Here is a 22569-nt window from a genome sequence, read left to right as displayed (position 1 = left end):
CTCGAGCCAAGGAATACCAGTATACTCGGTATTGACAGTCTATCCACTGTATGCACGGCTCGCCTCGGGTAAATCAATGAGGTACCCTCGACCCTCCACTACGCTGTATATCGAGAAGAAGTATTGGTCTATCTCTCCGATAGCTTTTAGCAAGTCTCGCGCAAGATACTAAAAGTGATTCAATTTCGAACCAGTTGGCCAGTCATATCTTCTTGGGCGAGACTACCGGTATAGCAGGAGCAACCACCATGGCGCTCGTTTCAAAGTGCGAGTGTCATTGGCATGATTTTCTCACCTTTTTACCCATCAAACTTCGGCAAAAACTTATGCCTTTTCAACGTGAAGGCATAAAATATGCTACAGATAAAAGTGGGAGGTAGATATTTGATATAGATTACCAGAAAACTATGAAATTCAACACCATAAAACTTCTACTCAAGTCAAAGTCGTGTACTGTTCAGGTTGTCTCAAAAAAGTGTCACCAACAATGGGCCTTTTCGAAGAACCCCAAAACAAATCAAATGCGCGTACAAATCAAATGCGTCTTTTGCTATGTGATGCCTCAGAGTGCAGAACTGATGTAACGTCATCATTTTGCCATCAAAGAATAGACCACCTGTTTGCCATCCAATATATTATATGGCGGTGATGTTGTCACCCTCACGTAAAGGACCAGTGTGAAATGGGCCCTATAGTACTATACTGTACCGTGATACAGTTCTGTATCTTTATCTGTTGATATCAACATTGTCTTTTCAGATGTCTTCTGGCAGACGAGGTAGGACCCCAAAAAGTTTAAACTTCCAACTATGTCATAGAACAAATAACATGAAAGGACATAATGACTTGATCATTCACTGATTCAGTCCTGGCCGGACTAATCGTTTGCTAGATCCAACTATTGGGGAATCAGCTCCGTGTCATATAAAACAAATAACAAACTGACGCCAAAAAAGGGGAGAAGAGATTGCATTTGTGGATTGGATCAATCTTTTAATTTGGGGTTGGTTGAATTTCAGATGGGACTTGGTAAGACATTACAAGCCATTTGTATTGCCTATTACTATAAGTCGGAGTGGCCTCTGCTGATTGTTGTGCCATCATCCATGAAGTTTATATGGATCGAAGAAATAGAAAAATGGCTGCCAGAGATCATGCCCCATGACATCAACTTACTGCTGAACACAAGCGATCTCAGGTAAGATTTCTCCCGAGTCAGTGACCCTTGTACAGTTAAACTTTGTAATTTGCTGTTATTTCATCTTTAAGAAGACAACATCTTGATTTGGCATAGCACACTGCATCTATCCCCAGAAGCTAGAAATCACAAGATTCATTTCACCTCTGAAGTTTTAGAACCTGTTATGAAATATATTGGCTTTGACATGGACAATATTGACATGGACAATTGAGTATTTTAGCCCAACTTGGTCAGAACAAAATTTGTTGACGGTTACCTTCTTTTCAGTGATATACCACATGCATTGATCACGATTGTCACATATGGGCTAGTGAGGAGCTCGCATGCACATGTCCTGATTGAAGCCCTCTTCAATCAAAATTTCAAGGTTGTAGTCCTTGATGAATCACATTATATCAAGAATACGAAGACTGCATCGTGTAGGGTGTTGATGCCACTTATCCAGCAGGCAGAGAGGAGGATCTTGATCACTGGAACACCAGCCTTGTCTCGGCCGGTTGAGGTGAGATATTCTCCTGGACAAGTATCTTTGTTTTTGTTTTGCACTACAGAATAAACATTTTAAGTCCATTTGTTCAGTTCCGCTTTAGCAGAACACAATGAAATCGAGTCTTGTACCCTTGGGTAGTTTGGGTGTCCCGGTAAGGAATTGGTACCAATAGATGAAAGGGGTTTGGCCTTAATGTTTTGTAGTATTTCCAGATCTACACTTTATTCTACTTAAATGTTGTATTTGATTTCAGCTGTACGGCCAGTTGGATGCAATTTTGCCTGGACAGTTTGGATCCTTTAACACCTACACCAAGCGATACTGTGATGGACACCTTGAGTGGATTGGTCGGATCAGGAAGTGGAGGACTGAGTACGTTTTGAGTTTGTCCGACCCTATGAAACACTCTCAACAGAGTTTTCATTTATGAAAGTCGATCTGTTTCATTCTTTCAAAATTTCTATTCACGAAACTTTTTCCTGATTTTTTATGGTGGCCAGTCTCTTCTATGATTCTTTCTTTGATCTAGTGGGGCCAGTAATCTTGATGAGCTCCAGCAACGCCTGTCCAATACTCTCATGATCAGGAGGCTCAAGAAGGATGTTCTCACCCAACTGCCACCGAAACGAAGACAAAGAATTCCATTCGAGTTGAAGGAGTCCAAATTCAAAAAGGTTGGCATTCAATTTACTTTTTATGACTATACTAGTGCTGCGAAATCAGGTCTACGTCTTTTTTAAACCTGGCGTCCTCTCTTGACCCCCAGAGTTTTTATCTCCATGCACCGTTCTCACCAGTCTCTCACCCTCTATCACAAGAAGATGTGCTCTCACTGGGAGTTGATTACATACCCTCGACAGGTGCTGATGTTTGTTTTAAACACAGCCAACTGGTTCCAAATCAAATGGACTGATATTTTAACTGTATGTTGAAGGATCTTGACCGGGCCTGGGACGACCTTAGTCCAGTTCTGAAGAACCTGAAAATGAATGTTGTGGACGTCCTCAAAGTTGATGGGGATGGAGGTGCTCGACAGGGAAATAACGTATCCGAGATGAAGGGGCTGATATTTGAACTCTACAGGAAAACATGCAAAGCTAAGGTAGGTCATGAGCCATTTGGGAAAATATTTCAACTTCTTAATTGCCTCAAATAAAGAAAGTAATCTGCGCACGACAGGGGAGGTTGCAGGAAACTTAGTAACTGTGTTTTAGGAAAGTGCAGGGGTCTGGACGGAAAAATTGAGACTGCCATGGCTGATGTCATTAATAAGCAGTTTATTGTAATAAAGCCTCTATTTTGTAATCTTTAGATTGGTCCTGTTGTGGAGTATGTTAAGTTCCTGCTTGAAGATCCCTCGACCAAGTTTCTGGTATTTGCACATCATCATGAGATGATGGATGCCATTCAGAAAGAGTTGATACTCAGTAAGATTGAGTATATTAGGATTGATGGAAGCACTGCCCAGAGTGACAGAGCTGTAAGTTGATTGTAGACCATTTATCATAGGTGCCACTGAGAGAGAGAGCGTTAGATAGTGTGGTGTCTTGCAGAGATTCCTCAAAAAAGATTCTCATCATGTCTGCCATCCATCCTGGTGTGGTCAATACAGTATCATGGTGTCTTTATTGAGTAACATCATAAGAAAGACCTTGTGATATCATACATATATTAAAGTAGAGCGAACGAGAAGAAGAAGAAGATACATATATTAATAATTTGCTTGTAATCACGAAGATTTGAACACCAAAGATTTGAACATCAAACATTTGAACACCAAACATTTGCGTATTCGGTGACCTGACGGCTGAGAAGAGGAGTTTGTGACAGAATGGGTGTCATTACTGATTTTATGCTTCATCCTTTTCAGCGCTTGGTGCACACTTTCCAAACTAAGAAGACCATTAGAGTTGCCATTCTTAGTATACTAGCTGCTGGTGTGGTAGGTACTCAAAATCTGATGTTGATCGTGTGTACTGATAATCAGAGCGAACTGTTTTAAACTAATTTGTGAGTTGTCTTAGCAATACTGAACAACTTGTACCATAGCATAGTGTAGGATGAATTTGGCACCTCAAGATAAGACCTACACTGTCATTTCTTTTTCTAGGGCTTGACCTTTACTGCTGCCAGCCTTGTTGTATTTGCTGAGCTCCACTGGACACCCGGTACCCTAATACAGTGCGAGGACCGTGCCCACAGGATTGGGCAGACCAACCCAGTCAATATACACTACCTTGTGGCTAAAGGATCAGTCGATGAATGGGTATGGGGTGCCATTAAGAAAAAGGTATGCCATGGAATATGTACAGGAATATCTTAGAAGTAGACCTCGTGATTTGGTATCATACTGCGTGCTCAACACTCATATTTTCTTCTGGTGTGTCTTGCTGCAGTTTTCTTTTTGGAGCCAGTTACATTCCAATGATTCAGAATTAACAGCATCTGTCTCTGAAAATTTGTGTGTTGATTTCCATATAAATTGTCAAGAAATCTTTAATTTTGATGAGAACAAAAACTAATTTACGTCTTTTTGTTTTAATTTAGACAGTTGTCGTGAGCACAATATTGAATGGTGTCTGCCAGAGTCTTGAAGAAGTTGTTAACCAGGATGAGGACAAGATTTTCCGTCTCACGAATGCAGAAGTTTACAAACCCCCGGATCCAGCAGATGAGCTAGAATTGACTCAGTTGTTTGACACCGAGGAGGTAAGAAATCAAGACGATTTGTGAAATTCCACTTTGGTTTGTGATTAATCTGCCTGCTTAGCAGCCCCGTGAAATATTTGGAGATCTAGGTGAACTAATATTGATGCAAATTCCAGTGGTTAACATTTGTCTGACCTCTATATTTGGTGGGACTTCTGGTCTACCTAGTCCTGCCGACTCTGATTGGAAGTATCTTCTTTTTCTGTGTTTTGCTTTTGGCCGTTTTCTTCATGGCAAGTACTTGTAATCCAGGTTCTAAAATTCTGTTCATTTTCCCTTCAGGATGATCTTCCCTCCACACAGACGCAAATCACAGACTTCTTCTGCAGACATGCCAAGAATAAACAAGATGGTAACACTTCTCAGACCCGGATAGATGGACTGAACTTACTCATGCCACGAGCAGCGAAAGGGAACCGCAATGATGTTGTTGTCATTGATGATGACAGTGATGGAGATGACTTCAAGGATGTTGCCAAGAAGATTACCTTTGTATCGAAAAAAGGTGTGTGTGTTTTAAGGGGTTCAGGGGAAACCACCCTTAGTTTGATACGTTTGAGAGTAATTTTGCTGTAGCCTAGTTGCCTTGGTCAGAATGGCATGGATGATAAAAAATGTAAACTCTTTCCCAGAATATGTTGTCTTACTATAGGCCAACGGGGTTTCAGTATCGACACTTTTGATCGTTGCCATACCAGGGGGTATTCCAGCTGCAGTACCTCCATTTTAATCCACAGGGTGGTCCCAGTTCATGATTGTCACAGAAGATCCCAAGCTTTTTGATGTCATTGGTCAATCCGACAATTGATATCATTTTTGGAGCTTGCCTGCATGAATTTGGTCACGAATCCCTTGAAATTAACATTCTTCGTCTTATTTCAGAATCGACAAAGAAAAGAGGCAAGACCATCACCAAGATCAATCAGATTCTTGATTCTGATAGCTCTGTTGTTTCCGACAAGACGGAGAAAACCATGCCTCAGTCTAAGGTGCAGACCGTTACAACAAAGGAAACAGGGTTGAACGAGAGTGTGGATGTACCGGTACTCAATATACCATGTCCTGGATTCCCAGAGGAGAGCAGGGTCACAGACGAGGAATGTACTGGAAACCCTGATTGGATGGATTACCCTGAAGGAGTGGATTGTTATGATTATGATGACGTTAACGATGGAGGAGAGATTAGGTCTGATGACTGTGGGAGCCGTTCTGATAAAGAGGAAAAGGCTGATTTTGACCAGATTGGTTTGGGTAAAGCTGACGTTTATTCTGTGGATTCCAGTTGTGATTCTGAAAATGTAAGCAATGTAAGAGATTCTAAACCTCGTCTTGACTGTTTGGGAGAAAATGGAAGTGAGAAACTAGAAGCTGCTGCTTATTGTTCAGCTGATGGAGTTCCTGAAGGTGCTAGGACCGAGAGTGAATCTGTTGTCGAGGATTCCCTCTCTGATGATAGTGATAAGACGCCTGTGAGAAAAGTCAAGTCAAGGAAAAGCTTTGGTTTGGTGTCAGGGAGTGCTTGGTCATCTGTCACATTAGATGAAACTGTTATTGAGGGAATCAGCACTGGTGCTGAAACTGTTGGTAAAGCATGTGAGGGCAGCTCGAATGAAAAAGTGGCTACAACTAGTCCACTGACCTGTGAAGGACCTAACAAGATCGAAAATGTGAGAGTCCCTCCTGAAAGAGGAGATGTGACTGGAAAAGTCCACAAGGAAGAGGATAAAGCTGGGGATATTCGTGGGGACAAAGATGTTTCTGAGATTCTGCATGATGAGGAGACTGGAGGGGTCCAGGCAGAGATTCAACGCAGGGATGAGGAAACAGCTGAGAATATTCAAGATGACAAAGTGAGGGTATCAGAGACAGAAGTTGAGACTGATTCTGAGACAGATGCTTTGAGTGTTGGTAGTAGTGATCATGTCCTGGGAGGACACAGGCCTGGGGTTGTCTCAGAAACGGATATGGATATTGATAGTGATGAGCAAGAGAAAAATGATGTACTGGTTCAGGAAACTTGTGTGTCAAATGTAAGCAATGTGAGTTTGAGATTAGAAGTTACTGCATCAGATAATGAAATGGACAGCACTGTTTTGTCACAAAGAGGTGATGATATTATGGGAATAGTCAGTAGAATTGAAACAAACAATAAGACATCATTGCATTTGGAGTCTGTAGAAACTCCTGGACGAGGTCTTAGTATGTGCGGGCAATTCGAGCCTAAGAGAACACTAGGGGAATCTTCTAGACGTGCGTTCAGTTCTCCCAGTTCTGATGAGCAACTGCCTCTTCAAATGTTGAACAGGATTGACAAATGGGCCTGTCACATTTGCACCTTTGTCAATCATGCTGACCTGCCTTATTGTGAAATATGTGAAACAAAAAGAATGAAGCCGGTTCCAAGTACAATGCCTAGAAAACGTGAAAAACGTAAAGTAAGGCGAAGGAGTAGCCATGTTGTTTCTGTGACTAAGTTTGATCCGAATCTTGATGATAGCGACGATGAATTTACGACTTGTCTGTCAATACAAACTAAAAGTTATCACAAAGCTTCTTCTGGTCAGTCCTTGAAGGAGACTGAAGAAGAAGGGGTTGGTACCTCAGGTACAGGGCTCATTCTTGATCCAGACTTGGTAAACATTGGTCAACGAGGTCAGGCTTCCGCTTACCGATCAAGTACAAAACGTCCAAAAGTGCGAAAAGGAAACTTTGCATGTAGATCTCGGTCTGTTGAGGTTGACTCTGATTTGTCAGATATGTCTAAAGATGAACATTCAATGCAAATTGATGATTCGTATAGTGATTGTGGTGATGACGCAGTATTGGATGTAGATGGTGCCTGTGGAGATGCTGATATAAGTTATGATGATGACCTATTGGAACTTTCAACGAACCAGTCTAGTCAGGTTTGCCTAAATACTGCTGATGTTAAGAATGATGCTTTTGTTGCGAGTGATATTGAGATGCAAAGTCTTACCAATACTGCTGTCAGTGATGCAATTTCAGAACCGAGGATAAGGAATACAGATAGTTCTGTTGATAAATTTGTGACTAGAAATCAAGTGGTCAGAAATAGTCCTGGTGCGTGCAATTTTGCCTCTCCAAAAGTTGAGATTATAAGTGGTGCTATTGATGCGTTACCTGCTCACTCAGATAGCAATAACGAAGGTTTGTTGGCCAGAGAAATTAAGGCTGCAGTTAAACTCTTCAGTCCAAAATCTTCATTTCGCAGTGCCAAAAAGGTTTTGGGAGACTGGACGTGCAATAAATGCGGACATAACAATGATGTAAGTGATGACGATTGCGATGAATGTTTTTGTCCTAAACCCGTCAAGAACTTGTCACCCTTGGAGGATTCCTTGGTTCGCCCAGGGGTGGGATGCAAATCGGAACAGAAATCCAACGGGAGGGAAAAGGTGGTGACCGGCTGGAAATGTTTGGAGTGCGATTTTCAGAACCGTGCAGACGATGTCACATGTTTTGTTTGCTCAAATCGTAAACCAGCAATAAACACTTCTTCGGATACGAAGTTGACGAGTTGGGGATCGCCAATGTTGAAGGAGGAAAATCCTTGTCCTTGTCCGACTGAACATATTATGAAAACTGGTCCCTCAAATCCAGAGAATCAATCTGGTGATGTCGATGAGATGTTCAATGACCTCGATGCCATCTTCTGTCGGACACTCGACCCAACCCAAGCGACATGGACATGTCTGCAGTGTGGCCACGACAACTTGGAAGAAGATGATCTCTGTGATGAGTGCTTCTTAAAAAGAGGAGAGAAACCACCTCAGGGATGTGAGTAGGACACAGAAATTTATTTGAGAAAAATTTCTTCTAAGTTTTGATTTGTAGTATGTATATCGTGTTTTGTGCTGAGAGTCTTCAAAAAAAGCCTTATCTTGAAGAATTTCTACACGAAGAACCAAGTGTTATGTTTCTGCTGTAACCTGACTGTAAACAATGTTATAATGTACAACAGTATTGAAATTCTGCAATGCTTCTCTTGCAGCCAAACTGAGACTGGTTGACAAACTGTGCAAGAAATGCGATGAGAGAAGAAAGAGAGAAGATGAAAACAGGGTAATCAACTTGGATGAAATCACGGTCCATGAAACGTTCCTGTTCTGCTGCAGTAAGAACACATCGAGGGTATTCGTCTACGACAAGGTGAGCAGGAATCAGAAAGCTACCTTTTTCTGACTGTTGTCATTCAAAGTAGAAACGTGGTCAGCAGAGTTGAGTTCTGAGTGCTTCATGTAAATGGTGCCATAGTTTCTGTTACTTGGCAAGTTGTTGGACACGGTTTTGGCTTGTTTTTCTTGCCAGATTTCCATTGTGTGATCCCAGATAGCAGGGAAAATAGTTTTATCAAAAGAAACTGGGTGGGAATGGTTTAATGAATAGATCGTTTTTTCCAGAATGTGAATGCATTGAACATCAACTTCATTCCGATGGATGTTGAGACAAACAACTTGGATGATATACCAGATCTTCTGCTGCATCCAGCGCATTTCAAAATCATAAAAACTTTTGTAAAAGAATGGAACAGGTACAAATATTTCATTAGATTTGATGAATTGCACAAGAAAATGAGACTTGTTGCTTTGCCCGAGGGAGGGGGAGTTTTTCAGCACTTGGCATTTTCACTGTCAAATCAAGTATACCAGTGAAATGTTGATGAAGTGATGTGGCGAGGCACCAATCCATTTTTTCGCTGGTGTTCAAAAATAGGAAGTGAATCGTGTGGACCAGAGAGAATCCTGTAGAAAATTTGGTATATTCTCTGTTTGATGATCTCCAGCTTGTCTATGACGAAGAAGCGTGTGTGCCTCCGCCAGGGTATGTTGTTCAAGAGTCCTCTTGCCTTCTATGAGGAAGTGAAAGGGAAGAAAGTGTCCAAGTCCAACCAGAGATACCAAACAAAGGTAAATATAGCCGAGTAAGAGATTATGACTTTTCAATTCGAGAGTAAGGGCTACTTATTTTGAGCTGATTGTAAGGAATCTGCTAACATACATACATGTATTTTCAAAATCCATTGGTATCTTCATATTCTAGGTTGATGTTGCAGTCGAGGCCATGGCGAAGGCAGACGAGGTCCAGGGCAGCCTTCGGATCATCGAGAGACCAAAGCTGACTGTGGCAGAAGCTAAGGTCAAGTTTGATGCCACTGTGAAGCGCCTGCACGAGGTTGCCAAATCAAAACAACGTGCTGCCCAGAAAACACCAAGAAAGAGGAAGACACCGCAGAAAACAGCCTCGGTTGGAAAAAAGAGAGGTAGCGCGGGAAAAGATACTCCAAGCAGCAGAAGTGGGAAGAAAAAGAAAGCCGGTTCACATGTAACGCCAAGCAAGCAGGAGACAGTTACCCCTACTGCTGGAGTTGATGGTGTTAAACGCAACTTGGGTGATTTTCAGGGGAGTGATGTGACAGGGGTAGGACATGGTGCTTCAACGAGGCAGATTATGGTCAGTGAAGAGGCTGGGAGAGGGAAAACTATGCTGCAGATCTCGACTGCTGAGCTGCAGAACGTAAAAGAACCTGGGAGGAGCTTGGTTACGATTGCTTCAGTCAGCAGTACAAGTAAAAGGAAAGTAACCAATGAGGCAGCAGCAGGGACAGACCAGGACCAGCCATCCAAAAAACGAAGAACGGAAAACAATGTGGGAAATGAGGCAGGACCGAGTCTAGATCTTTCAAGATTACCGATCGATGTGAATGGAAAGGTTATATTCAGTGAGGCTGATCAGGGTGTTGTCCAGGTAGTTAGTTTATTTCTTTATATCATTCAGATTGCTTACTCTTTGAAACTATTTTTCTGTTCTTCACAGAAATCAGTCTGGAGTGTCGAGGAGCTGCTACAAAGCACCCATAGAACTCAACCGGTAGGGAACCAAATAGCGCCTGAACCAGAATCATGACGCTGACACTTCCATTCTACTAATACTGCCCCTGGATTTTAACACCAAGGCTATCATCAGACAATCAAAGTTATCTCAAATCTGTTCTTGATTTCAGGCTGTCAATCAAGATGGCACACCACTATGCCTGCATTGCCACACCCCAGTGACAAATCAATCTCTCTCCGAAACAACGGTGAAAAGTACAGATGCAGCCTGGGAGCTCCGACTTTGCTCAAGACAATGCAAGGAACAATATTGGGTAACTATCTTTGCTATATGGGTTGGTGGGGGTTAGTTATGTGCCATACAAGCCTAAGTTTTCTGCGGAAGAAGACAATTGGACAGCATTTCAAGGAATCTGCTTGAACAAAATAAGAATTTGCACCAATTCAACATGGTTTTTTTGTGTTTCTGTTGATAGTTTTTCCCAATGTAGTTGTGGTTTAATGGCTTTCCTGTTTGATTTCAGCTCAAGACTAATCGTCAGTATGGCAGACACCATGTTTTTGAGTTGGAGCATGGTGTGTGTCAGTTGTGTAACTTTGATGCAGGCAATTTTTTCCAACAAATTAAGTGAGTAATTGTGTTTATATTCAGTTTTCACTGTTACAAATTTGGTTGATATTGGCAGGCGACATGTGGGCCACCAATCAGACCTGCTAGACCCTGCCTGTAGTACCACTTTAAGAAAACACAACGGAGCTACTTTGCTTGTCACGTCTGGTGGAGTTCTACTGTCAATGTCACAAGTGTTTACCGAAGCTGTCTGCCATTACTTGTAAGTCGTACAAATCATCACCAGAAATATGAATGTTGCATATTGTGCTCAAATGGTTGTTCTCTTCACCAGGGCAATGAAGGACTATGCGAGTCGAGCATCCTTGATCAAAGACAGCCCCTTCAGCAGCCTGAGTGCTGATATCAAGCAGAGAATGGTCAAGGATCCAAAGCAAGGAATGGTATGTTCTTAAGTACCTCCATCTGTTGCTGAAGTGTTTAGTTGACAGCTATTACAGCCAAGTAACCCTATCTTCAGCAGCTCTCCAGTGATGTTCTAGATCCTATATTGGCGTTGATCGTGCCTGAACAATTCAAGTTCTGGCAGCTGACAAAATGAACTATACAAATGGTCCCATTCAGTGCTTAAGTTATTGCCAATCGGGATGCCATCCATACAGTGATAAGAGACAATGTTAATTCTATACAAACCCAGCCTTTATGTCTCAGAATCTTTCTTTCAGTTTTGGCATGTTGATCACATCACAGCCGTTGCTGATGGAGGTGGCCAGTGTGACATTGACAACTTACGTACGCTGTGCTACTTGTGCCATAAAGTTGTGACGAAGCAACAGAACCGAGAGCGGGCAATCGAACGGAGGGTCAAACATGTTGGAAAATGTGCTGATCTAACGAAATTCTTCCAGCTAAAGATGGAATGATTTCTAGGACTTTAAGTTGTTGAACAGGACAAAAGGCAGGAGCTAAGTGATCAGATTGACAGTCTCCAAGTGTGCACTGTTAAAGGGAACTGAAACCACCAAGCCAGTTCGTATGACCTCGTTTTCATTTCCCGCGTATCGGGTGATCAGAACGAGGCATGAATGAAACATGGCGCCTAGCTGTCAATCATTGAGTGACGTCACTACTATGGAATTTACTACGAAAACTCATGAATGAAAGATCGCATGACTCACGTGATTCTCACATGATTCTCAATAATAACAAATTGAACTGCGCATGCTCAGGCACTGGGGGCGGAGCTACAAATCTGAACTCGAATAGGAAGTTGGAAGTTTGACTTTCTCGGGCGGTGAAAGTCGAAAAGTTGAATAAATCGCTCGGCGGTTCCAGTTCCCTTTAATGGACTGGGTGTTGCGTTTGGTTTGAGATAAGAGACATAATCAGTGACTTCTTGCCCCAACAATGCTGACAATCTTTGTTTCTGCAGAGGCTGAGTGGAGGCCATGGTCAGTTATCATTTTCCTTTACTTTTAGGGGACATTTTACTATTTTAAGAACACTGATGTAATGTCTTACGGATTGATTTTCGAAATAAAATGTGCATGTAAAATGAAACGAAATAAACAGTTGATGATGTATGACCACAATTTTGATAGTTTTTCTTAGTTCATCTTATTGGGGTGGGTAAAAAAAATCCAAGATTATTCTTAAGTACAATGGGTCCTCCCTTTAGTGGACACCTCTCTGTTGAGGACAATGCATTTAGTCCCAAATATGGTGGATACAAGGCTTGAGGGTCAAGATGCTGATGCACTATGGTTTTTCACCAGTTTGAACAATCTCCCGGGCGCCGGGCCAAATGTCCAATTTACATGCACCCGCTGAAATTGTCACAGGTGAGTAGGTCGAGTGAGGCTTGGCGGCAATGACCACCATTGACGACGCTTGGAGAATGTAGTTTGAATAGGCGTTGTTCTTTTGTTTGGGGATTTATTAGCCAATCACAATGCTGCATTTGAGATCGCTAAGTGCGAACCTGGTTTGTTTCAAAATGGTGGTCGAAGAAGGCGAATGTGTGGTTGCTTCCTAATTTTTGGCCTAATTTATTAGTTTTTTGGCCAATAAAACATGCCACCGAAGAAACCAGTGGCTGCAAAAGCTGCAGCTAAGCCTGTAGCACGGCCTGCTGCAAAAGTTACTGCAAAAGGACCAGCCGCCAAACCAACTGCAGTGAGGAAAGGGCCGCCGGTTCCTGCTGCAGCAGGTGCGTGTACTGTATGTTTGACGTTGATCTGTCATATGATCCATGGATGCAGGGCATGCGAGCACATGTTGCATGACATTGTCATTGGCTTTCTGAGTGCCACCTTTTTGTGACAATGCTGAATGACATTGTGTGGGTTGTCCAATCAAACGTGCTGACCATGAGTCGACCATGACTCATTGATTGACTGCATGACGACAGGTGAGAAGTTTTTAAGGTAAAGACCCTATTTGTTGACAGCCAAACAGTTATTGTTAGGCCTCGGCAGCAGGATGCCCTAAGCCTTCCAAAGGCTTGTACCATAAGCTGAAATAAGGAAAAATTGCAAAAAGTTAGGAATCAAAGTTGACTTTTCTGTCCTCTTTTATAGCCAAGAAAGGTGCACCAGCTGCAAAACAGCCAGCCAAAGCTGACCAGAAAAATGCGGCACCAACGAAGGCAAAAGTTTCAACCAAACAAGATGTCGCTGCACGTACCATTCAGACACACGTCAGACGACACCAGGCAAAAAAGAAATTGGACAGTCTGAAGAAGGAAAAGCAGCAGTATGAGGAACTGATGGACAAGTTGGAAAAGGAGGTTTGTATGTTGTTGTTTACAAATTTTGTTGTGATAAAGTTACATTTGGAATGAGGGACTTCATGCGCGGTGGTGGCAGGACTGTTTGGATGCCTTAATCCACAATAGCCAAACGTTTCTCATTGTAGAGGTTACATGTTATGTTATAAGAGGTCTTCATATAATTTTTTAGGCTTTTGTCAAGTTGGTGAAGATGCAGCAAGAAGAAGCCGAAAAAGAACGACAAAAAGAAGAAGAGGAAAGAAGAAAGAAAAGAGAAGCTGCAAAGAGGATCAAGAGAATATTGGAGGCGGCCTTTGATGGCGATGATGATGAGATATTAGGTATTCTCAAGGAGGTAGGATGATGTTTCATAATCACATTACCTGACAGCCATGCTATTGTAATCATGAATTCACCCGGCCCGAATGGGTTTTCTGGGTGTAGAAATAGTCCAGTGATGATCTTTGATCAGTAAAACCAATACAATTACAACAGATAATCTATTGGCCCAGCATTATGTACTTTTAAGTTAACTTAACACCTGTTGTTGGTCCCTCTAGGTGTCTGACGTCGATACTCAAGCCGGGCTCAAGAATGATGTGATTGGTCGAGCTCTCAGGAACAAGCACTTACAAGAGATGGTGGACTGTGAAGATGCAAATGAAAACACTCCAATATCAGAGGCAGCCAGTAAGTAGAAAAGGGAGGCCTAGACAGGCTCTTGTACCCTTTGAATGTGCTGATTAAGACACATTAACTCCCCAATACTCAAGTGGATCTAAGGGCAAGAGCTAGTGGGTTCAGTTGTCTCTTATACACAGATACTGGTGTGACTTTGTGATAAATTTATTCCTCATACTGAGTAAATAATGCCGATACACTGTGAGTGTGTGATGGAAGAGACACCTATCAGCTTGAGAGCATAATCTGTCTTACCTAGCTCTGGCCCGATTATACTCTCCCTCAAATATCTGAAAGACTTCACTTTGCATAAGATCTGAGGCTGGGTTATGGAAGGAGCACCTCATTCTTTTACTTATCCAATGATTGAAATTGGTAATTCGTTGATTACAGGCGGTGGCCATGTGTCTACAATTAAACTCCTCATAGACAAAGGTGCTGATGTGAATACCAAGGGACAGTTCCAGAGGACACCATTGTATAGAGCTGCGTTTGCTGGTCACGTTGAAGCCTGTGAGGTAAGCTCTTTCTGTTTCAGTGTCACTCAATATAAATGACCCTAGGTACATCTGAAATACCAGTGTCATTATCTGAAAGCGATACGAGTGTCATACTGGTGCAGATTGAAAATCTGATGCACCCAAGTATTATTACCAGTGAGACATCTAGTCTTGCATCCTTTTCATTTTCATCATGTGTAGTTAAAGAGTGGAACATAATACTTACAATGCTATCTTCAACACTGTGTTTTATATCAGATTGCTTGTTTTTCCAGGTCCTCCTCCAACACGGTGCTGACCCCAGGCTCTACGCCAGCGATGGACAAACTCCAGAACATGTAAGACATATTTTATGAACAAACTGTTTTGACCCTCTTATCAGCTAGAATGACTAAATTGTTTGGTCTTTCTTCAGAAAGTACATGTAGGCTACATTTCAAATAATTCCAGAGTGATTTCCTAAAACAAAGACCATAGCAAGACTGATGCTTCTTGGCCCTACACTCACAGCATTTTTCTATAATCTAGGTTGCCTCGGCAGCTGCGCTGGTTGAGCTATTGAGGGACTGGGACGTTGAGCAGACGGATGTCCTGTTGCAGAAGATCGCCAAGGAGAAGGAAAGAAGAATAGAGGAGGACAAGAAGAGGAGAGAAGCAGAAACAGATAAGTGAGTATCTGTCAATCAATCAATCGAAATCAAACAGTCAATCAATATGAGTTAATCATTCGTTAATTTCATACAGAGAATCAAATGAAAAACTGAACTCTTGGGTGCGTCAAAACTGCTTTGAAACTATGATGTTGTATACTGTCCCACACACAATTGGGGTGCTCTAATGACACATGTTGCCCTACTTTGATAAAGTCTTTTGAATTTTTCCTCATGGCCTAAATTCTCTACCTCCAGGCTAGAAGATGCTCTAAAAGAGGCGGAGAGAGAATACAAAGTAATGGAAAAACAGGTATGAGAGATTTATTAAGATATAGAGGAAAGGCGCATTGGGCTTTTTGTACCAGCCTCGTTGGAATATTGTATCCTTTGCTGTTAAAAGTTTGTACACTTACAGCACACCCCAGCGGATTTATGTTACAGATTCTTAACTTATTTTCTGGTCGTCTTTATAAAGAAAACAAGTCTGGTATCATGGTAATTCACTCTACTCTTAAAAAAAGAGATATTGCCGTTCCCGTGTCTTTTAATGAATTGCTTACCTTATTCAGCTGAACACTGCATACTGTGAGCTCAACAAGAGGATCTATGAACATGACAACGCAGCTGCTGAGGGATTTGACAAACCAGAACTAACACTGCAGGTAGGTAGCCATTAAATCATACGGGTAACTATTGGCTAACTTGAAAAAATCTGGCCAAAAGGCATCAACACGCAGGATCCGCTGCACAGATGAGAGAGGGTGGATTGTGGAGGACAACTGAGAACATCCGATGAACAGGGCTAACTGTCTAAGGAGAAGAAATATGTGCTTGATTCGTCTTGAAACGATTATGGTGCCCCACGAAAAGTCTTGCTATGATGAATGTATCTTTTTAGACCATCCACGATGCGGAGGCAGACCTGGACATCCTCAAGATTGACCATGAGAAGGCAAGGGACAAAGTGGCCAAGCTCAGACTCAAGTTGCGTGAACAACAGAAACAGGGGGCTGGTAGGTACTCTGACTCTTGAAATTGAGGTTTTTTGTCTTTAAGAAAGACCATTTCATTCCATCCTTGATCACAAGACAAAAGACAAAGAATAGCAGCAGGTGCTTGGAAAGACAATGCATTGGGTTCCTGCTCAGACCCAATATACCTGTCAGTGTCATATTACACCCCTTTGATATAGGAAAAGGAAAATAACAAAATTGGGTTGAGATGCAGGCAAAATCAAAATTCTTAGTTATGATTAAGATCCACTTTGGACACCAAGTGAAACCAAGAGATGCGAGGACCTTTCTGTTATTTTTTAATGAATCTGTGACATATTTTTAGCTGGTTTTGACGAGGACAGCCTGCCAGGCCTGAAGGTGATGATCAGAGAGCTTGATGATGTCTTGTTGCGAGATGTTGGAAATAAAATCAATGACTCTGGCTGGTAAGTTGGATAATGATAATCCTCTTGGGCTTTGTACTTCATACTTGGTAAATTTGTACTTTGTGATATTCACATTTTGTATTTCATCTGTGGTTAACTGTTTCAGCTGGCCACTGATTATCGATCCCTCCGGACAGGCCGCCACCTTCCTCAGATACAGAGACACCAACTACATCTGTGCTTTGAGGCCTGTAGACATGGAGCCTGAGAGGATCAGACTGGCTGTACTCGGTGCTGTCAGGTAAGAAATGTATGACGGAATACCAGTAGGAAGACTGGGCTCAAACAGCAAATGACATATACAACACTTTCCTAGGTGTGGTACCTCACTGGTAGCTCAGTCCATCACCTTGCCAATACGATTAACGCCATCAGACCGAATAGAGTGACTGGCCGCCCAACTGTCTTTATCAAAACGGTGAGAGAGTCACGTCAATCACATGATGATAGGGATGATAGGGATAGGGACAGTCGCAACCAGACCAAATGGTAAGAAATGTATGACTGAATACCAGTAGGAAGACTGGGCTCAAATAGCAAATGACATATACAACACTTTCCTAGGTGTGGTACCTCCAACATTTTCTTGGCTTTATACACGTAATTTTGAAGATGACTTCTCATAAAAAAACTAGCGCTGATTTGAACTGATGCATCAAGACCAACAAAAGTAAGCTGACTTTGATGCCTCCTTGTTCAAATATTTTATTCCACATGCACTGTGTAATTCTGGACATACTTGATTTTCAGGTTTGGTAAACCTCTAATTTTGGACATGATGGAGATTGACATGTTTGATACATGCAGTGACAGATTTGATGAAGTGCAGAAAGGATTACTTGGCTGGATTATGGACAAAAGCATCATGCAACCAGAAAAGTAAGCTGCTCACCCTTTTTGTACCAACCACTTTGTCTTGATTAGTTTGGAATTCTCTTCACAAATGGCAGCACAGTTGTGTAGTTTTGCCAGGTCCAATGGAAAAGACAAAAAAGACTTGGGGAAAGTACCGCATGCAAGTATATAGGTCTCCTCAACTCTGTCTCAAAATAGCAAGTTTTACAACACAATTCTTCAAATGGTCTTTGGCGTATTTTCAGGTATCTGAAACTTGTGAAGAAAACAGATGACGACGATTATCAGAAGAACAGATTCATTGATTACCGAACTGCAAACTTCCGTCTTTTTATCATTACTAAAAACAAGTTCCCTCCGGATGATCTCCTGGAGAAGACTTATGTCATCAGGGTGTTCATTCCTGTGTAGGACAGCATGTCTGGGAACATGATGGTTTTGAAGGGCTGTCCTAGATATGTTGGTTTGCTGTGACCATATATGTACCCTCATGACCGTGTAGGTGATGGTGTCCAGTCTGTGTGAATATATTTTTGAATCTCATGCAATGTTTACATTTTGAAACCATTCCGTCCAATTATGTTATCATTCATTTATGAAGACATACACATGTTTATTGTAAATCCAGTGATACTGTGATAAAAAGATAAATGAATTTTGATAAACTTTCTGATGTTGATTTCTTCAAGTGAGACCATTCCCTGTCTCATGCACATCCAAGCTTTTGGTCAGCGAGAAGCTTGTTTAGCAGGCGTAATCCATGCAACTTCAAAAAGACTACAATCGTCTCATCAACACATTGAAAGAGATGTGTCAGTCACAACCAGACCTAATCGGCCAGACTGCCTCACTGTCTTGTCAATATGGTGTGAGAGATGAGACAGTCACAACCAGACTTAATCAATCCTGGCTGCCTGACCGTTTTGCCTACGTGGTGAGAGCGACGAGACGATCACAACCGGATCTTATTAGGCCAGGCTGTGTTCACTATCTTGTCAACTCGGCGAATGAGAAAAGACAGTAGCAACTGGACTGAAGAGGGCTTGGCGACCACAAGGTCATCCCAACACATTGAGACACAGTTACAATCAAACTGAATCGATCCGAACTGGTAGATCAGTCCATCGCCTTGCCAATACGATTAGCGCCATCAGACCGAATAGAGTGACTGGGCGCCCAACTGTCTTTATCAAAACGGTGAGAGAGTCACGTCAATCACATGATGATAGGGATGATAGGGATAGGGACAGTCGCAACGAGACCAAATGGTACCTGGCTGCCACACCGTCTTCCCGAAACGGTGAGAGAGGGGAGACAGTCACAACCAGACCGAATCAGGCCAGGCTGAGAGATAGAGGAGACTGTAACAACATACCAAATGCTGTGAAAGAGACGAGGCAGTCACTACAACACAAAGTAAGGCCTTGCTGCCCACTCTCTTGACAATTTTGTGAGAATGGTGAGGCAGTCACAATCAGACCGAATGGGGTTTGATCCCAATCGCTTGCCAACACGGTGAGCGAGATGAGACAGTCCCAACTGACCTAATCAGGCCAAACGTCCCCGCTGTCTTGCCAGCACACACAGTGGAAGAGGTGACACTGCCCGAATACGGCTAATAGATGCCTGACTGTCCCCGTCGTCTTGCCGACATGTACATAGTGAGAAAGTTGAGCCTCCCAAAACTAGACCGAATCAGACCAACCGGCTACGCCCTCGTTTCACGCGGTGAAGAAGGCGAGACAGCCAAAACTACTCCGAATCGTGCATTGTTTCCAAACCGTCGTGCCAAGGCGATGCGAGGAGTGAGATTGTCTCAACTAAACCTAATTAGGCCAGGCTTCCACACCCTCTTGCCAATATTGCGAGCGAGATGAGACAATCACAACCAGACTGAATCGTGTCTTATTTCTCTACCGACTTGCCAACGCGAAGAGAGAGATGTGATTGTCATAACCAAACCTAGCTAATCAGGCCAGGCTGCCACACCGTCTTGCCAATATTGTGAGCGTGATGAGACAGTCACAACCCGACTGAATCGATCCTGGCTGCCAAACCGTCTTCCATAGTGGTGAGAGAGATTCGATAAGGCCAGGCGGCACTCAAGGCTTGTCTGCTGGGTAAGGAGATGAGACAGTCGCAGCCAGACGCTACGAGGTCTAGCTGCTTGGCATCATATTGCCGATACGGTGAGCAAGAGGAGATAGGGCCTGGTGCCCAACCGCCTTTATCAACACCTTGAGGCAGAAGAGACGGTCAAAACCAGACCGAATTGAGATGGTCCCACCGCAGGTCAGAGAGTCACAACAATACCGAATCGGACCTGGCTGCTCAAACGTCCTTTCAACACAGTGAGAAGATGAGACGCGGTTACAACCACACCTAATAGGGCTTGGCAGCTTCACTGTCTTCCTGACATGGGGAGAGAGATGACACTGCACGAATGGGTTGAAATCATGACTTAAATGACACAGTATACTTCAGTATATAAGGAATGTGCCATCATATTATGCCCTCTCCAGACGCCGGGCCTGAGCTTGTGTAACATATTTGATGTTCCTCATAACTCTTTTTTTCGAACAATACAATAGACAACTAGCGGGTCAATGACTTTTTCTTGCTTGTATTCCCTCAACAGAGGGAGAGCAACAAAATGTGCCCCCTCCCCCACACACTCACACACATTTGCCGTCCTAATTCAAAGTTAATTTATTGTCCTGATACTTGCGCTGAAAGCTGTAGCCCTCTAAACTAATCGAGCGATCCCATGGACCTCTGGTTACTCAAAGCATGAATTACGTTATCCTCGAGACCAGCTGACTGCTCCTCCCCTCGCACACGTTACATATAAGCTCGGTCATCAGTGCCGGACAGTGGTACACAAAACGACCAGACTTGGTCTAAGCCAGAATCTCACAATGTTCTGGAAGACATTCACAGCCTTGTCTCTTCAACAAAAGTTATCTGGACCAACTGCCTTGGACTAACCTAACATCTCACTGTGTTCTAGACGACATGCACACCAGGGCCAACTGCCTTAGACTAAGCTCAAAATCATCTCACCATGCTCATGATGCTTGTGATGAAGACAGGTAAAACCTGGTCGTCGCGATACCGCAGGTACAAGGACCTAGCTACCCTAACAAAAACGGTCTTGGATTAACCCCGGTAAAATCTTGGTGAAATCAGAATTGTGACAGCTGCTCTCATCAGCTTGGTCAGCTGCTCTCATCAGCTTGCTTGTGACAAGGCCTTGAACGAGTGAAGCCGGCTGGTAACTACTATTCAGATCTGGCCCATTGTTTCAGCGACTGTCATCAGATTGGTTGTGACAAGGTCTCAACAGGAGGAGATTGAATCGTTTTGGCTACCAGTATTCAGGCCATGGACACTGTGACAGCTACTGCCATCAGATCTCGGACTCGTAAAGATACGGATTACCGTGGCCCTGTGTTGTATTGCTGCTGGGGAGGACGACACACGTTTGTGACGCAGGTAATTTACTTGTCTTCAATTGGCTTCGGGGGTTGATTGTGCCTCTGCGCCGTGGGTGTGTCCCGGCCAGAGTGGAACCTGTTGTGTTCATCGCGTGTTGATGAAATTGAAGAGACAGTTTGTAAAAGTAGAGTGAATGAAACGACAAGAGAAAGTGGTGAGATTATACATCATTCTCGGAGTTATTTAATCGATTGTGACAAGAGCTAGCCGGACACACAGTGGCGCACAGTATAATCTCACCACTTTCTCTTATCGTTTTATTCACTCTACTTTTACAAACTGTCTCTTCATCAACACGTGATGAACACAACAGGTTCCACTCTGGCCGGGACACACCCACGGCGCAGAGGCACAATCAACCCCCGAAGACAATTGAAGACAAGTAAATTACCTGCGTCACACGTTTTTCGGAAATGACTTTTGCCAATGAGACAGTACCGGCCTGGCCCCCTGAAAGTGAACTGCGTAGCGGATCAAAGCCTATTTCAATGGTCCAATGAGACAGCTGCACCGTTTCCTGTCCTCAGTCAATGCAAATCAGGTCTCTTGGTTTATTGGGGGGAAAAACCTATGTCTTGAAGACAGATCAGTGCTTGCTCTGGACGATGGTGAACTGGGGGAACAATCCATCCTGAAGACAAGCTTCAGTGCTAGCTCTGGGCGATGGTGTGTTTGGGAAACAATCTATCTTGGAGACCGATCAGTTTGAGTGCTCTGCTGGGCATCAGTCTAATGGGAGGACAACCCATCTTTGGGACGAGTCAGTTCGAGAGATATTGACATGATGGTACACGATATTTCAACCACCCAGCAACAGTAGGTATCGTCTCAATTGACCGTGTCCTTACCTATCCTCAAACATGGTTTATTACCAATGACACTACTGCAGCTTATACCCTAGCTGGGACAAAGATGAGTACCTAGAAGGAAATGTCCTGGGGACATTGTGCTCACCTGGGAATCATTTAGTTGCAGATGAAATGACGGAGGTTAAATTGACCTTTTGTCACATCTAAATGTCAATTTAACCTCCATGTCATTTCATCTGCTACTAAATGATTCCCAAGTGAGCTCCATGTCAATCTTGATCATATCGATCAAAGATGCACCTTTGAGGATCACACAGTGAAGGTTTCTTGATATAACTGACATTGTGTTTTATGACCTGACCTACTTACACCTGAAAAGTGAGCTAAAAATGATATAGGAGTTGTCTTAATTGTCATGTTGGACCCGTCTTCGATTGCACAGCCAGACAGATTGTGACTGTGCTCAAAGCTTTCAGCAGTTCTGGTTACTGGGCTGAAGAAAGTGACAAAACATGATGAATAATATCAATTTGTGTTTA

The 22569-nt window shown here is 42.9% G+C and overlaps 2 protein-coding genes across 2 annotated transcripts; both read left to right on the top strand.

The window, feature by feature from the left end:
* Positions 1-255: 255 nt before the first annotated feature.
* LOC135484357 (uncharacterized) lies at positions 256-12358 on the top strand. Its single transcript, XM_064765728.1, has 21 exons — positions 256-376; positions 760-778; positions 1020-1198; positions 1469-1703; positions 1945-2063; positions 2221-2365; positions 2626-2793; positions 3004-3171; positions 3562-3633; positions 3802-3981; positions 4239-4400; positions 4683-4905; positions 5283-8198; positions 8413-8570; positions 8822-8952; positions 9205-9328; positions 9462-10166; positions 10423-10566; positions 10777-10880; positions 11158-11266; positions 11549-12358. Exons 1-21 carry the CDS (start codon positions 327-329, stop codon positions 11744-11746), a joined length of 6309 nt encoding a protein of 2102 aa, XP_064621798.1. The 5' UTR covers positions 256-326; the 3' UTR covers positions 11747-12358.
* A 465-nt stretch (positions 12359-12823) lies between these two features.
* LOC135485186 (IQ motif and ankyrin repeat domain-containing protein 1-like) lies at positions 12824-18373 on the top strand. The gene is made up of 14 exons (XM_064766987.1): positions 12824-13032; positions 13403-13611; positions 13784-13948; positions 14154-14283; positions 14668-14792; positions 15050-15112; positions 15303-15442; positions 15683-15737; positions 15997-16089; positions 16326-16440; positions 16766-16868; positions 16975-17109; positions 17619-17747; positions 17969-18373. The coding sequence occupies exons 1-14, from the start codon at positions 12897-12899 to the stop codon at positions 18132-18134; spliced, it is 1764 nt and encodes a 587-aa protein (XP_064623057.1). The 5' UTR covers positions 12824-12896; the 3' UTR covers positions 18135-18373.
* Positions 18374-22569: the final 4196 nt, after the last annotated feature.

Source organism: Lineus longissimus, chromosome 3 (genome assembly GCF_910592395.1).
Source record: "Lineus longissimus chromosome 3, tnLinLong1.2, whole genome shotgun sequence".
In the NCBI taxonomy this organism is placed as follows: domain Eukaryota; kingdom Metazoa; phylum Nemertea; class Pilidiophora; order Heteronemertea; family Lineidae; genus Lineus; species Lineus longissimus.
Note: the sequence above shows the minus strand (reverse complement) of the source record. Positions and strands in the feature narration are given on the sequence as shown.